General features: G+C 34.0%; 1 protein-coding gene across 1 annotated transcript; it reads left to right on the top strand.

Annotated features, from left to right (window-relative positions):
• The first annotated feature begins 477 nt into the window (after nt 1-477).
• On the top strand, nt 478-14,128 carry LOC105254577. The gene is made up of 12 exons (XM_025407989.1): nt 478-808; nt 876-1,165; nt 1,541-1,723; nt 1,931-2,207; nt 2,417-2,794; nt 3,014-4,587; nt 9,891-10,044; nt 10,111-10,433; nt 10,800-10,979; nt 11,189-11,465; nt 11,677-12,048; nt 12,247-14,128. Exons 1-12 carry the CDS (start codon nt 701-703, stop codon nt 13,858-13,860), a joined length of 5,730 nt encoding a protein of 1,909 aa, XP_025263774.1. The 5' UTR covers nt 478-700; the 3' UTR covers nt 13,861-14,128.
• Nucleotides 14,129-14,748: the final 620 nt, after the last annotated feature.

Genomic DNA, 14,748 nt, shown 5'->3' on the forward strand with positions numbered 1-14,748 from the left:
ATAAAGAAATATGCGTATATAATGTGGGTATGCAGAGTCAGAACAATTACTTAAGTATCTAGCAAGCAAGAGCGCGCAGCAGGAAATCGTCAATTTAACATGGAGAAAATTAATTGCGACTGATCTAACGGATATTCCATGATGAATCATGGATTATGTATTAACATTTATGTAGAAACATCTCATACTTTGAAGCAGTATATTGTGCGCTAATCGAGGAATCAACATTGTTGGTAGAAGATAGCGACGAGCTGATTTAATTCTTTGCACTCATTAGTTTTTTCGCTTTTTAAAAAACTAGCAACTCGAAATGTTTTGATACAAAACTGATGAAATTTTTTACAGCTAATATACAAATAAATCATATATAAACTAACGGATATAGAGAACTTTGTATTTTTAAATTTCATGTAGTTTAACATTATACAAAATTTTATATTGAATATTCTATCATGATAAATAATAAATGAAATAATAAACATAATATTATAAATTTTACTATGCATCTAAATCAAACATAAACAATTATTGTCGCCTCCATTCGCCATTCGAGTTGTTACATCAAATTAAATGACGGTTCATTATGAAAGTCTTCTCAAGTGCAAAAGATCAATTTCTACCAATCGCAATGTAGATGTAATGTATGTCAATTTGATCAGAGTATTTTTTTGCGAATAAAAGACCAAAGAAAAATCTGACTATGTCGATTCTCAATAAGAACTTCGGGAGACTCTTCGGTAGTTTGACACAAGAAACAACGCCGAGGACACAGACTGTCAAAAACAAGAGATGCAACGTTATGAACAAGGTCAGTGAAAAAAATAATCATCGATGGTTTTTCGATTTTTCTATGTCTTCATGTAAATTATATTTAGAAACCACATGAGAATATTTGGATGAGCGGGAAATATAGCAGCTCCGAGGACAGCTTGGAATCTATCATATGTCACGCATTACAAGACGAGTCGACGCAGGAACAACCTTGGAGCAAGGAGGAGATCGAAGTAGCATTAACGAATCTTCCGGGAGGCAAGACAGCTTTATCTCTGATTCCTACTCTTCATGGCGATGCTCTACAAAAGGTTCTTGAAGAATTTCAATGTTTGACTCTCAACAAAAATGAGGATCGCAAGCATCGCATATCATTGTCCACGTTCGCAGATGAGTACGGAATGATAATAGCACCTTTAATTTATGCAAGTTGCATTAAGATAAAATAAATAAATAAATAAACAAAATAAATAAATAAAATAAACATAAAAAAATAGAATTTTAAAAATAGAACTTGTCATGCTTATTATAGTTTATTGTGTGCGATTTTTCTATTAGATGTTATATATTTCTGTTAATGTCTTGAAAACAATTCTATTTCTATATTGTTCGTTATTTTATTCAACTAATCTATTTTACATATAATAACATATTTTATATAAGTAAAATAATAAAATTTTCATTTGAAAATTCAATATTTTTATACCTTATAATTTAGCATTTTAAGTGTGTTAATTATTTAATATAATTAACTTAACTTTACATGCAGAGTTAAGCAAAAGACTGCATTGGTTGACGAAAATAGAGCAGCGGCTACTACGACTCCGGGACAATTACTTGCTGGATGGCCGGATACATGTCTACTGATTTCTAGCTGGCTAGGTCATGTAGAAATAGCTAAGGCTTTGTTAGACAAAGGCGTGCCAGTTTCTATGACGGACAATGATGGAAGGTTTATATCACTTATAATACATAGACATCTAAAAATTTATCATAAAAAAATTAAAACTGAACTTTTGAAAACCACAATTCATCTATTATGATAGAAATAGTTTATACTAGCTAGCAATAGTTTATCAGATACCTTGATGGATTAATCAATCAAGCCTGTAATTACAATAAATTATTGAAAAAAATTATACATTTCCACTATTATCAGGACACCGCTACATCTGGCAGCGTGCGCCACGTCCACGAAGATCGTGGAGGAGCTATTGAAACATGGTGCTGATCCATGTAAGTGGGATTTCGAGAAAAAATGCACCCCCTTGCATTGCGCTGCCGCAGCTGGTTGCGTTGCTACTGTTACATGCTTAATCAAGTCAGGCGCAGATGTGGATGCTAGAAGAAGTCCACTTTATTACGCAGTACTGAACAATGCTGTGGATTGCGTCGAAACTCTATTGCAAGCAGGTGCTTGTCCTAATAATCCACAGGTGATTCTTCATCACAACCACAATTTAAACATAAATTTAGTGGGGAAGTAATATTATAAACTAAGAATCGCTAGTGTAAAATTAAAATCGCAAACTACTAATTATCTGATACAGTGAATTATGCAGAAACAATAACTTTCTCACCAAAATAACGAATCTCTTCGGGATTCTGAGATATCTTGAATGAATTAATTACGATTCGTTGCTAGGTTTATACAAAGATGCCTCTACACGTGGCAGTTAGTTTGGGCAATGTCCACTGCACCAAATTGTTATTGGATCACGGCGCGGATGTGACAATGAAAATGGCAATCACAAAATCGACGCCCCTACACTTGGCGGCAGAAGAGGGTAGCGCGGAATGCACTAGATTACTGTTGAACGCCGGTGCGAAGACCGAGAAAAGAAACTCGCGCGGTCAAACGGCGATGCACTTGGCGACGCTGGCCCAATCTGTAGAGACACTAGACATGTTGATTAGCGCTGGTGCAAAGGTGAATGCAGAGGACAATGAAGAACGCACCCCTCTACATGCTGCGGTTGCAAGTGCCCGGAAAAGCAGCGAACTGGTCAAGACTTTAATACAAGTTTGTAAATGAAAATTCCTTTAACTCCATTAAATAGAAACTCCATTAAATAGAATACTTTTTTTGATTCAAATAATAAAAAAAAAATTATTAGCTTCACATTCTAAATAAATTTTTTCTAATAAATTATGTTAGGTAATTCTATTTATAATAAAAAATTTTAAATAATGGTTTTTATTCTAACAATAGAATTAATAAAATTTTTTTTGTGTTAAAAAGGCAGGGGCATCAATTAACAAGGCGGACAAGTTCGGTTACACGCCGCTACACATCGCGGCTTTAAACGAGAGCTCGTGTACGGTGATGATGTTGTTGTCAGAAGGTGGCGATGTAACGGCGCGTACCAAAGGCGGCGTCACCGCACTTAGCTTCATCATACGCCGTACTCCGGAGGTGTTATCGCAACTTGTGGAGCGTCTCGATCAAGCAGTCTCGTTACATGATCACGAGCTGGGCGATGTGGACTGTGATCTTCGACTGGATTTTCAACCATTGGTTCCATTGTACGGTCGTAACGAAATGGACCTGATGCTCTGCCTGATGGAGGTCGGACAAGGTCACATGCTAAAGCATCCGTTATGCGAGAGTTTTCTCTATCTAAAATGGAAGCGTATTCGCAAATTTTTCCTGCTCAGTCTTCTGTTCCATTTAATCTTTGTCGCCTTTTTCACCAGCTTCATCTGCGCGACATATTTATGGCACAATGAACAGCTGAGCAGTGTCCTCTTCTGGCCAGTACTAGGTTTTACCTGCATACTCGCGAGTAAAGAGCTCTTCCAAATTACCTATGGTATTTGCTATTATACTAAATGCTGGGAAAACTGGCTACAATGGAGCGTGATTGTGGCATCCAGCATTATCTTGATCCCTTCAGCGCGTCAATGGCAATATCACGTTGCGGCCGTAGGTATTCTGCTGGCCTGGATCGAGCTGATGATGGTGATCGGTCGTTTCCCCATATTTGGCATTTATGTACAAATGTTTACGCGAGTGTCCATTAATTTCTTCAAATTTCTTACAGCCTATATTTGTCTCATAATCGGCTTCTCTCTTAGCTTTAATGTGCTGCACGACAATTACAAGTCTTTCACTGATCCGCTGATCAGTCTGCTTAAGATGGTGATAATGATGTCCGGTGAGCTGGAATTCGAGGAAGTTTTCTTCGATAAAGAAGCGCCACTTAAGTATCCTGGCACGGCGCATCTTATGCTTCTTTGCTTTGTTATTTTGGTGACGGTGATATTAACGAATCTAATGGTTGGTCTGGCTGTGTCGGATATCCAAGAGTTACGTAGATGCGCAGGTCTTGAACGATTGGTGCGTCACGCCGAGGTAATAGCTCGTTTCGAAAACATGCTATTCTCTAAATTGATTGATTACACTCCCGCGTATAAAATAATACAAGCGTGCAGGAAAAATACGCGATTGTTGCATCCACCGCATCATTGTTCCCTCCATATTCGACCGAATGATCCGCGCGAAAAGCGTCTGCCACGAGAGCTCATGCAATCGTTGTATCGTCTGGCCGGCGAGCAGAAAATGCGACGAGCGACTTTCTGCAGCAGCATATCATCATTCGAAAACATTACCACAAATAAACCGAATCATGCGAGACTCAGCAGGATGTACAGTAATGACAGTAATCAACAGCAACTGAACGAACTCGTGGCTGAGCTAAAGAAATGTTCCCATGACGTGGCCGAGCTAAAGAAATGCTCCCACGACATCAGTATCAGGTTGGATAGCTTGACGAACAAGATAGAGAGTATCGTCCAAGATGCAGATTTGACGATGCATTTATAATATTGTTCACATTGCCTAATATTCTATATTGAACATTTGAATTGTTTTAAAAAACTCGAATGGTCTATCAAAGCAGAATCTAAAATTCAAGGTACAATGCAAAGATGTAATGCACTAAAGCAACTAACAAATCGAAAATAATTATAAATGTTTTCAGATGTAAATTTTAACGACCTAATTCGTGGAAATCCAAAAACAATTGTGGATTTAATGAACCATGTCATTTCCAAAATAATTTATATAAATATATGTGTATTTATCATAAATTATATAAAATTTAGAGTTATTTTTTTATTCTGTACTTACCAGTAATCTAGCTGTGTACCGTTTTCCTGATTCCAGTTGTACAAAGGCAAATTCGGTTGATGTCTTGGGAAGTTTTACATCGGTGATCTTAGATTCGTGAATCACAGTCACATTCTCTTTCTGAGAAAGTTGCATGTTGACTGCGTGCAACACCAGATCATTTTCAACTATGTATGCCAATTCCTCAGACAAATGATCCTCGTTGAACGTTATCATAGCGTCCGAACATGCGTCCCATACCTACTAAAAAAATTATACCTAAATTTGATAGAATTTTTAATTTCTTGTAATATGTAAAAGAGCAATAAAATAATAATAGGATGATAAATGTGATTCTTAAATACAAAATACAATCAAAAAAATAGTGAGAATGAAGACCGACCGACTAATAAGAAACAGGAAAGTAATTGTAACACAGAATCTTTGAACTATTATTTATATCAAAACAGAATATATATATATATATATATATATATATATATATATATATATATATATATATATATATACAGGGTGAGGCATCTAAAACAGGCCACCTGAATAACTCCGTTGGTAAGCCGAATACAAAAAAATTGTTCAGACAAAAGTTGTATGGTTTCAAGGGGGACATATGATGGTGTCATTAGTTTAATCTTGAAGAGCCATCCGAAGGTCACGTGAAGGTCAGCTTCAACTTTTTAAATGGGACACCTTATATGCTTTTGCATATTCTTGTAGCTCATCTCAAGAGCTTTCCAAAACACTACAATTATGTCAATTTGCAATTGACAATTACATTTTTTTGTTCGAAGCAATTATGTGTTTTCTTTACACCAATTGATTCTTCTCATTATTTTGTACATAAAAGTATTAAGGTAAAATAATCGAAAAATGAATATTTTACAAGATATTTTACGGTTTATGTAAAATTAAAAAATGATTTCAAGCCTCATAACTTGGAAAGTATTTAATGAAAACTAACATAATTGTAGTGTTTTGGAAAGCTCTTGAGATGAGCTACAAGAATATGCAAAAGCATATAAGGTGTCCCATTTAAAAAGTTGGAGCTGACCTTCACATGACCTTCGGGTGGCTCTTCAAGATTAAACTAATGACACCATCATATGTCCCCCTTGAAACCATACAACTTTTGTCTGAACAATTTTTTTGTATTCGGCTTACCAACGGAGTTATTCAGGTGGCCTGTTTTAGATGCCTCACCCTGTATATATATATATAAATACTGTTCAACAAATAAGATACTTAAAAAAGATTATATAATAGAATTGTTATCTATACTTAAACTAATTCCAGAGACAGAAGAGTGCATAAACATAATAGCCAAAATGTCTAGAAAAGTCAGACTGGTTCTCGCGTTATATAGTATAAAAAAAATAATAAAAATTACTAAAAGGACATTCTATAATCTAATTATTTTCTAATTGTGACATATTTAAACATTTGCTATCTGTACATTTGTCATATCTTTCAAATTATTAATTTCTACATAATATTAACTTATCGCACACTAACATATTAATTTCTTGTTACATTATCTAGCACATTATATTATTAATACAAACTTAATATATAATAATTTAATAATTCAAAGACAGTAGGAAAAAGAATAAAATAGTTTAAAGAACTACCTGCATTGATCGTACTGGACAATATCGTACTGCCTCTATGTGTTGCCATGCTCCTAAGCTAGACAACAAGGTACGAGTCTGTTGATTCAAAGCAACAACTCGATTGGAATATTGTTCCTGTGGTGTATATTCTCGTTTAGCATTACTTTCCAACAGCAAGACTTTCTTTCTTTCCAGTCTTCGATTATTTCCTGAAATAAATACATATTTCCACTCTTTTTCACATACATAAAGTTTGACAAAATCACTTGAAAGAACAGACAATTTTAAGTAAAATGCCTAAATACAATTACAATTCTGTCAACTGTTAACAACAATTTTTAACGACTTTTTAACAGAAAATTCGTTCTTTTTTCTTATTTTGATACCGAAAACAATATAATAACAATAACGAAAGAGCTAACCTATGGCGCACGCTAATGTTGCGCCAATCATGCCGCCACCGGTGATAATGATGTCATATTTTTCTTCGTCTTCTACGACAGTCGAATAGTTCTTCTTAGACACCGCGGATGCAATGGGAATAACATGCTTGCACTTTTGCGATAACAATGTGAAGCGGTGTGACAGAATGGTCTTCCTAAGAGCCGCCATTTTATATCGCTTAACTATCTCGAATCTCGATTAGGATCGGAACTCTTTGGAATTCCCGCTCGCGTCACATACGAGAGTGTGCGAAAGAGGTTTTTTTATTCACGATTTATAATATTATCGACAATAACAAGTCAATATGTAAAGTATATGTATATGTCAATATATTAGTCAATATGTGATGCAAAACGCTTGTATATATTAAATAAATTTTTAAAGATACGAATTAAAAATATAAATAGAACCAATGTTACATATGTTTATGACTACTATAAAGATAGTTATACAAAGTTTAATTTCAAACAGATAATAATACAAGCGTAAATATTATATTATATATTTATGTACAAATATTATATTATATTGTAAATATTATATTATATATTTATTTACAAATATAATATAGTCATATCTGTAAATTTTTTGTGGATGTAAAAGAATTATTGATTGCTTAGAAAATGTGCAATTAAAAGATAGTTCAGAAGAAAAAGAAGTAAATATAAATTACTTTTAAAGCCTCATACCAAAGTTTTGGAATGTGTTATAACAAAATAGAGTTACCAAGCCTACAATAAACAAGTATCGATATTAACAACTAAAAATCATTACAAGTATGCGAATATGTTAATTGATAAAATATTTATAAATTAATCGTATATTAAATTAATATCATAAGTAAAATTATTTTTTCTTCTAGTATACATACATTTTAAATTATGCGTTGAATGAAAAATTTTGGTTTATAATATATGTAACAATTATAATAAAAGTTTCAGCTTGTAAAATATAAAATCAAAATCTGATCGAAAATTCAAAATTTCAACACAAATGCCGGAGATAATATGCATCCAATAATAAACATAATATCTTTCTATCTATATTGTTACGTCCCTGGTTTGAGTCGCGGTCGAGTCGGCAGCCGTCAACTTCTTGATAACGAGATCTTCTTCCCTTTTCAAGACAGATCGCGAACCGGGGACTTCATTAGTAAGCGTCTTCGATATATATTGAAGTCTTCGCCTCGGGCATAACAATATATACAAACTATCCAAGTAGCAAGCACATGTCATTTTGACACTTCAAATTGATCATTCACTGATCATTCTTGACGTCAAGAGTTGAAGTTTTTATGAGTAAAAGTAACGGTCTAATGCCACAGATTCTTGACATTATGTACCGCATTTTGACGTATATATCGTCATAAAATGTACCATTTTGACGTCCTTTTCTTAGCATAATAATGTATTCGAATAAAGTTTAATAACGTTTTCGAATAAAGAAGATTAATCAGTTTGAGAGTATCATTGAACAATTATAGCCATTCTATTCTTTAAGAGAATCTTGGATCGATTAAACTGCTTTATTCAAAAACGCTGATAAAGCGACATATGAGAGATAAGCTGACCAAAAATGATCAGTTTGCAGACGCTACCTAAATATTATTGTTAAAGATTACATTTTGATACGATGTTTCAATAGCAAAATATACATCTCAGGTAACAAAAATAATCATTTTGACGCTAAATTACATGAAAATGACATCAAAATTACTACATTTCCTACCTAAAAATTTATATTTATATAAAAATGATTAAAAAATAATTAATGTTACTAATATTTTATTATTAATATCACTAAAATAACGAAGAAAACATTATTTATATTCTTCAGATTTATAATTTTTCTATAAGAAAAATCATGTAACTGTTATACAGAAAATAAATCTTTCGAAATGTATAAAGCATTATAATAATTAAAATATATATGTATATATTTAGTACTAAAATATGAATAGTATAAATTAACATTTTCTTAATTAGATTGTTTCCTTCTTTAACATGTTTCTTAATTTGAAGTGGAAATAAATCAACCGTTTTCGTTATACAAACGAATTCTTAAAATATATTTTTTCGTGTCTTTCAATTAATTAAAAATCTTTTTTAAAAAAATACGCATGCTAGTATGACTGTTTCGAATGATATTATTAATAATAAGATAATCGTTCCCAGCAAGGATTCCATAGGAAAAGTATTTGTACTGTTGAAGATTTTTTTCTTTTCTATCTTCGCCGTTGGAAGAATAGGAGAGATTTATGGGAGCTATATAAATCTATTACATGTATTTTAAAAACATATATGCGTATATATTGTGGATATACAAAAGGACAGAATTATCACTTAAGTATCCAGCGAGCAAGAGAACACGGCAGGAAATCATCGATTAAATCATCGAGAAAATTAGTTATCTTAATTAAAATTAGTTACGGATCTCATACTGTGAAGCAGTATATTGCGCGTTTTGCGGAATCATTGGTAGAAGATAGCGTCGAGCTGATTTAATCCTTTGCATTTCATAGTTTTTTCGCTTTTTAAAAAACTAGCAACTCAAAGAATTTCGATTAAAAAGTGATGAAATTTTTTACAACTAACATAAAAATAAATCATATATAAATTAACAGATATGGAGAATTGTTGTAGAGAAATATTGCATTTTTCAAAAGTTCATGTATTTTTACATTGTACAAAACTTTATATCGAATATTCAATTATTATGATCAATAATAATTGAAATAATAAGTACAAATCTTTAGGAAGTATGCCTAAATAAAACACAAACAGTTATTGTCGCCTCTCACTCGCCATTCGAGTTGCTATCTCAAATCAAACGACAATTGATTGTGTCGCTTCTCAAGTGCAAAAGAAATTCTATATGAATCACAATATGACTGTAATGTATGTCAATTTATTTGATCCGGGTATCTTTATAAGAATGCGGATCCACAGAAAAATATCACTTTGTCGAGTTCCATTAAGAAGAAGACTTCGAGAGATTCTTCGGCAGTCGTTTGACACGAGAAACAACGCCAAGGATATAGATTGTAAAAACAAAAGTTCTGTTATGGATGGAAACGTTAGTGGAAAGGTCAGTGAAAAAAACAATCATCGATGGTCCTTCGATTTTTCTATGTGTGATGTATTTTATATTTAGGACGAATACGTGAATATTTCGCCCAGAACGATACCATATCCGCGGACATATACCAGCTCCGAAAGCAGCTTGGAATCTATCATATGTTATGACACAAGACGAGACGCATCAAAAGACGAGCTGACGACGCGGAAACAACCTTGGAGCAAGGAGGAGATCGAAGAAGCATTATCGAAACTTCCGGGAGGCGACATAGCTTTATCTGTGATTCCTATTCTTCATGGCGATGCTCTACAAAAGGTTCTGGAAGAATTTCAATATGTGACTTTCAACAAAAATGAGGATCGCAAGCATAACATATCGTTGGCTACGTCCGCAGATGAGTACGGAATGATATTAGCGTTTCTAATTTATGCGTGTTGCATTAAGATAAAATAAATAAATAAATAATGATAAAAAATAGAATTTTAAATAAAATTTGTCATGCTTCTTAATTTATTTATTGTGTATATTCCTATTTGATGTTACATATTTCTGTTAATAAAAATTGTTTCTGTTGTTAAAAATCATTCTATTTCGACATTGATCATTTTATTTAACTAATCTATTTTATATATATTAAGATACTTTATATAAATAAAATAATAAAATTTTTAATTACAATATTTTATATTTTAATATCTTTATAATTTAGCATTTTATATGTTAATTAACTATCTAGTATAATTAACTTAAAACTTTACATGCAGAATTGAGCAAGAGACTGTATTGGCTGACGAAAATAGAGCAGTGGATACGACTCCGGTACAATTACTCGTAGAATGGCCGGATACGTGTCTACTGATTGCTAGCTGGCTAAGTCATGTAGAAATAGCTAAGGCTTTGTTAGACAAAGGCGCGCCAGTTTCTACGACGGACAATGATGGAAGGTTTATATCACTTATAATATATAGAAGTCTAAATATTTATCATCAAAAAATTGAAGCTAAACTTTTGAAAACCATAATTCATTTTTTACGATAAGAATAATTTATTTACTAGCTAGTAGTAAATTATCAGATACCTTGATTCATTAATCAATTAAGCCTGTAATTATAATAAATCATTGATAAAAATCAAACATTTCCACGATCTGCAGGACACCGCTACATCTGGCAGCATGTACCACGTCCACGAAGATCGTGGAGGAGCTACTGAAACATGATGCTGATCCATGTCAGTGGGATTTCGAGAAGAAATGTACCCCGTTGCATTGCGCTGCCGCAGCTGGTTGCGTTGCTACTGTTAAATGCTTGATCAACTCAGGGGCACATGTGAATACTAAAAGAAGTCCACTTTATTACGCCGTGCTGAACAATGCTGTGGATTGCGTCGAAACTCTACTGCTAGCAGGTGCTCGTCCTGATAAACCACAGGTGCTTCTTCATCACAACCACAATTTAAAGATAAATTTAGTAGAGAAGTAATATTATATACCAAAAATTGCTGGAAAATTAAAAAGGCATACTACTATAATTATCTGATACAACGAATTTTGCAGAAACAATTAATTTCTTATCAAAGTAACGTATCTCTTCTAGATATATTTGTGATATCTTCAATGAATTAATTATGATTCGTTGATAGGTTTATACAAAGACGCCTTTGCATGTGGCGGTTATTTTGGGCAATATCCATTGCGTCAAATTGTTGTTGGATCACGGTGCGAATGTGACCATTCAAATGAGAACAACGAAATCGACACCTCTACACTTGGCGGCGGAAAAAGGTAATGCGCGATGCACTAAATTACTGTTAGATGCCGGCGCAAAGACTGAGACAAAAAACTCGAATGGTCAAACGGCAATGCACTTGGCAACGCTCGCCCAATCTGTAGAGACGATAAAGGAGTTGATTAGATTTGGCGCAAAGGTGGACGAAGAGGATAATGAAGGACGCACTCCTCTACATGCTGCAGTTCCAAGGAAAAGCAGCGAACTGATCAAGATTTTAATACAAGTTTGTACATGAAAATTTCTTTAACTCACTGGATAGAATACCTTCTTTTAATTAAAATAATAAAAGAATTAATTTCAAATTTTAAACAGATTTTTTAAATAAATTACGTTAAGTAATTCCATTTATGTAATAAAAAAATTTAAGTAATGGTTTTTATTCCAACGATAAAATTAATAAAATTATTTTTTGGTTAAAAAGGCAGGCGCATCAGTTAATAAAGCGGACAAATTCGGTTTCACGCCGCTGCACATCGCTGCTTTGAATGAGAGCTCGCACACAGTGGAGATGTTGTTGTCAAAAGGTGGCGATGTAACGGCGCGTACTAAAAACGGCGTCACCGCTCTTAGCTTCATCGTACAACGTACTCCGAAGGTGTTATCGCAACTTGTGACGCGTCTCGATCAAGCAGTCTCATTAAACGATCATGAGCTTGGCGATATGGACTATAAATTGCGAGTGGATTTTCGACCATTGGTTCCATTGAACTGTCGCAACGAAACGGAACTGATGCTCTGTCTGGTGGAGGTCGGTCAAGGTCACATACTAAAGCATCCATTGTGCGAGAGTTTTCTCCATCTAAAATGGAAGCGTATTCGCAAGTTTTTCGTGCTCAAACTTCTGTTCCATTTAATCTTCGTCGCTTTCTTCACCGGCTTCGTCTGCGCGAGATATGCGTGGGACAAAAAAGATGAGCAGCTGAGCGGAGTCCTCTTCTGGCCAGTATTAACTATTACATGCTTATCTGCAAGTAAAGAGATCTTCCAAATGACCTATGGTATTTACTATTATACTAAACGTTGGGAAAACTGGTTACAGTGGAGCGTGATAGTGGCATCCAGCCTCATACTGATTTCGCATCATACTGATTCCCCGCATCGATGGCAATATCACGTTGCTGCCGTAGGTATTCTACTGGCCTGGATCGAGCTGATGATTGTGATCGGTTGTTTTCCCACGTTTGGCCTCTATGTGCAAATGTTTACGCGAGTGTCCATTAATTTCTTCAAATTTCTCATAGCCTACTTTTGTCTCATAATCGGCTTCACTTTTAGTTTTAATGTGCTACATCGCAATCACGATTCCTTCGCTAATCCGTTGATCAGTCTGCTTAAGACGATGGTTATGATGTCCGGTGAGCTGGAATTCGAGGATATTTTCTTCAAGGATAAAGATGACAAAGATAAAGATGACAAAAATAAAGATAACAAAGATAAAAATGACAAAGATAAAGATGAGTCACTAGAGTATCCTGGCACGGCGCATGTTATGCTTCTTTGCTTCCTTATCCTGGTGACAGTGATACTAATGAATCTAATGATTGGTTTGGCTGTGTCGGATATCCAGGAGTTACGTAGACGCGCGGGTTTCCAACGATTGGTGCGTCATGCCGAGGTAATAGCTCGTTTCGAAAATATGCTGTTCTCTAAGTTGATTGATTACACTCATCCGTGTAAAATAATACAAGCGTGCAGAAAGAATACACTATTGTTGTATCCACCGGATCGTTACACCCTGCATATTCGGCCGAATAATCCGCGTGAAAAGCGTCTGCCACGAGAGCTCATTCAGTCGTTGTATCGTTTGGCCAGTGAGCAGAAAATGCGACGAAAAATTTTTCGTGGCGGCGCGCCACAACCCCAAAACGTCGCGGCGAATAAATCGAATTATATAAACAGGATATACAGCAATGACGGTAATCAACAGCAACTTGACGAACTGGTGGCCGAGCTAAACGAATGTTCTCATGAGATCAGTATCAGGTTGGATAGCTTGACGAACAAGATAGAGAGTATCGCCCGAGAGCAGATTTGACGATGCATTTATAACATTATTAATATTGCCCAATATTCTATCGTCGAACATTTGAATTGCTTTAAAAAAGGGAAATTGGGACTCGGATGGTCTATCGAAACAGAATCTAAAATTCTAGGTAAAACGCAAAGATGTGATATACTCAAGCAACTAACAAATCGAAAATAATTATAAATGTCTTCAGATGTAAATTTTAACGATCTAATTTGTGATAATCCAAGAACAGTTGTGGATTTAACGAATCATGTCATTTCCAGTATGATTTATATAGATATATAGATATATGTATTATCATAAATTATATAAAATATAGAGTTATATTTTCAGTATGATTTATATAGATATATAGATATATGTATTATCATAAATTATATAAAATATAGAGTTATATTTTTTTATTCTGTACTTACCAGTAATCCAGCTGTGTACCGTTTTCCTGATTTCTCTTTAGAGACAGATTTGTTGATGTCTTGGGGAGTTTTACATCATTTAATTGATCTTAAATTCGTGAATCACAGTCACATTCTTTTTCTGAGAAAGTTGCGTGTTGACTGCGTGCAAGTCATTTTCAACTATGTATGCCAATTCCTCAGACAACTGATCCTCATTGAACGTTATCATAGCGGCCGAACATGAGTACCATACGTAAGAATGGAGAAGAATGAAGAATGTTTTCGGTGTGTTGCCAGATTCTTTAAAAATGAAAATATCATAGTTAAACAGAAAATTAAAAAATATTGAATGTTTACAATGATGATAATAAAATCTTTATAAAGAAATTTCAATACAATTTTTATTTTAAGATAAATTTTGAGAAATATGTTGTCATAATTTTCATTGAGAGTTGATTCGTGTTTTAATACATGATCCATTCAGCTATATTTCTTT

Source organism: Camponotus floridanus, unplaced genomic scaffold, assembly GCF_003227725.1.
Source record: "Camponotus floridanus strain SB8 unplaced genomic scaffold, Cflo_v7.5 scaffold2, whole genome shotgun sequence".
NCBI classification, from domain to species: Eukaryota; Metazoa; Arthropoda; class Insecta; order Hymenoptera; family Formicidae; genus Camponotus; species Camponotus floridanus.

Excerpts from the sequence above, each read along its gene's own strand:
- LOC105254577 (XM_025407989.1), top strand. The coding sequence starts at position 701 with ATGTCGATTCTCAATAAGAACTTCGGGAGACTCTTCGGTAGTTTGACA. Across the intron at positions 1,724-1,930 it reads ATGACGGACAATGATGGAAG|GACACCGCTACATCTGGCAG; the intron begins GTTTATATCACT and ends CACTATTATCAG. Across the intron at positions 2,795-3,013 it reads TGGTCAAGACTTTAATACAA|GCAGGGGCATCAATTAACAA; the intron begins GTTTGTAAATGA and ends TGTGTTAAAAAG.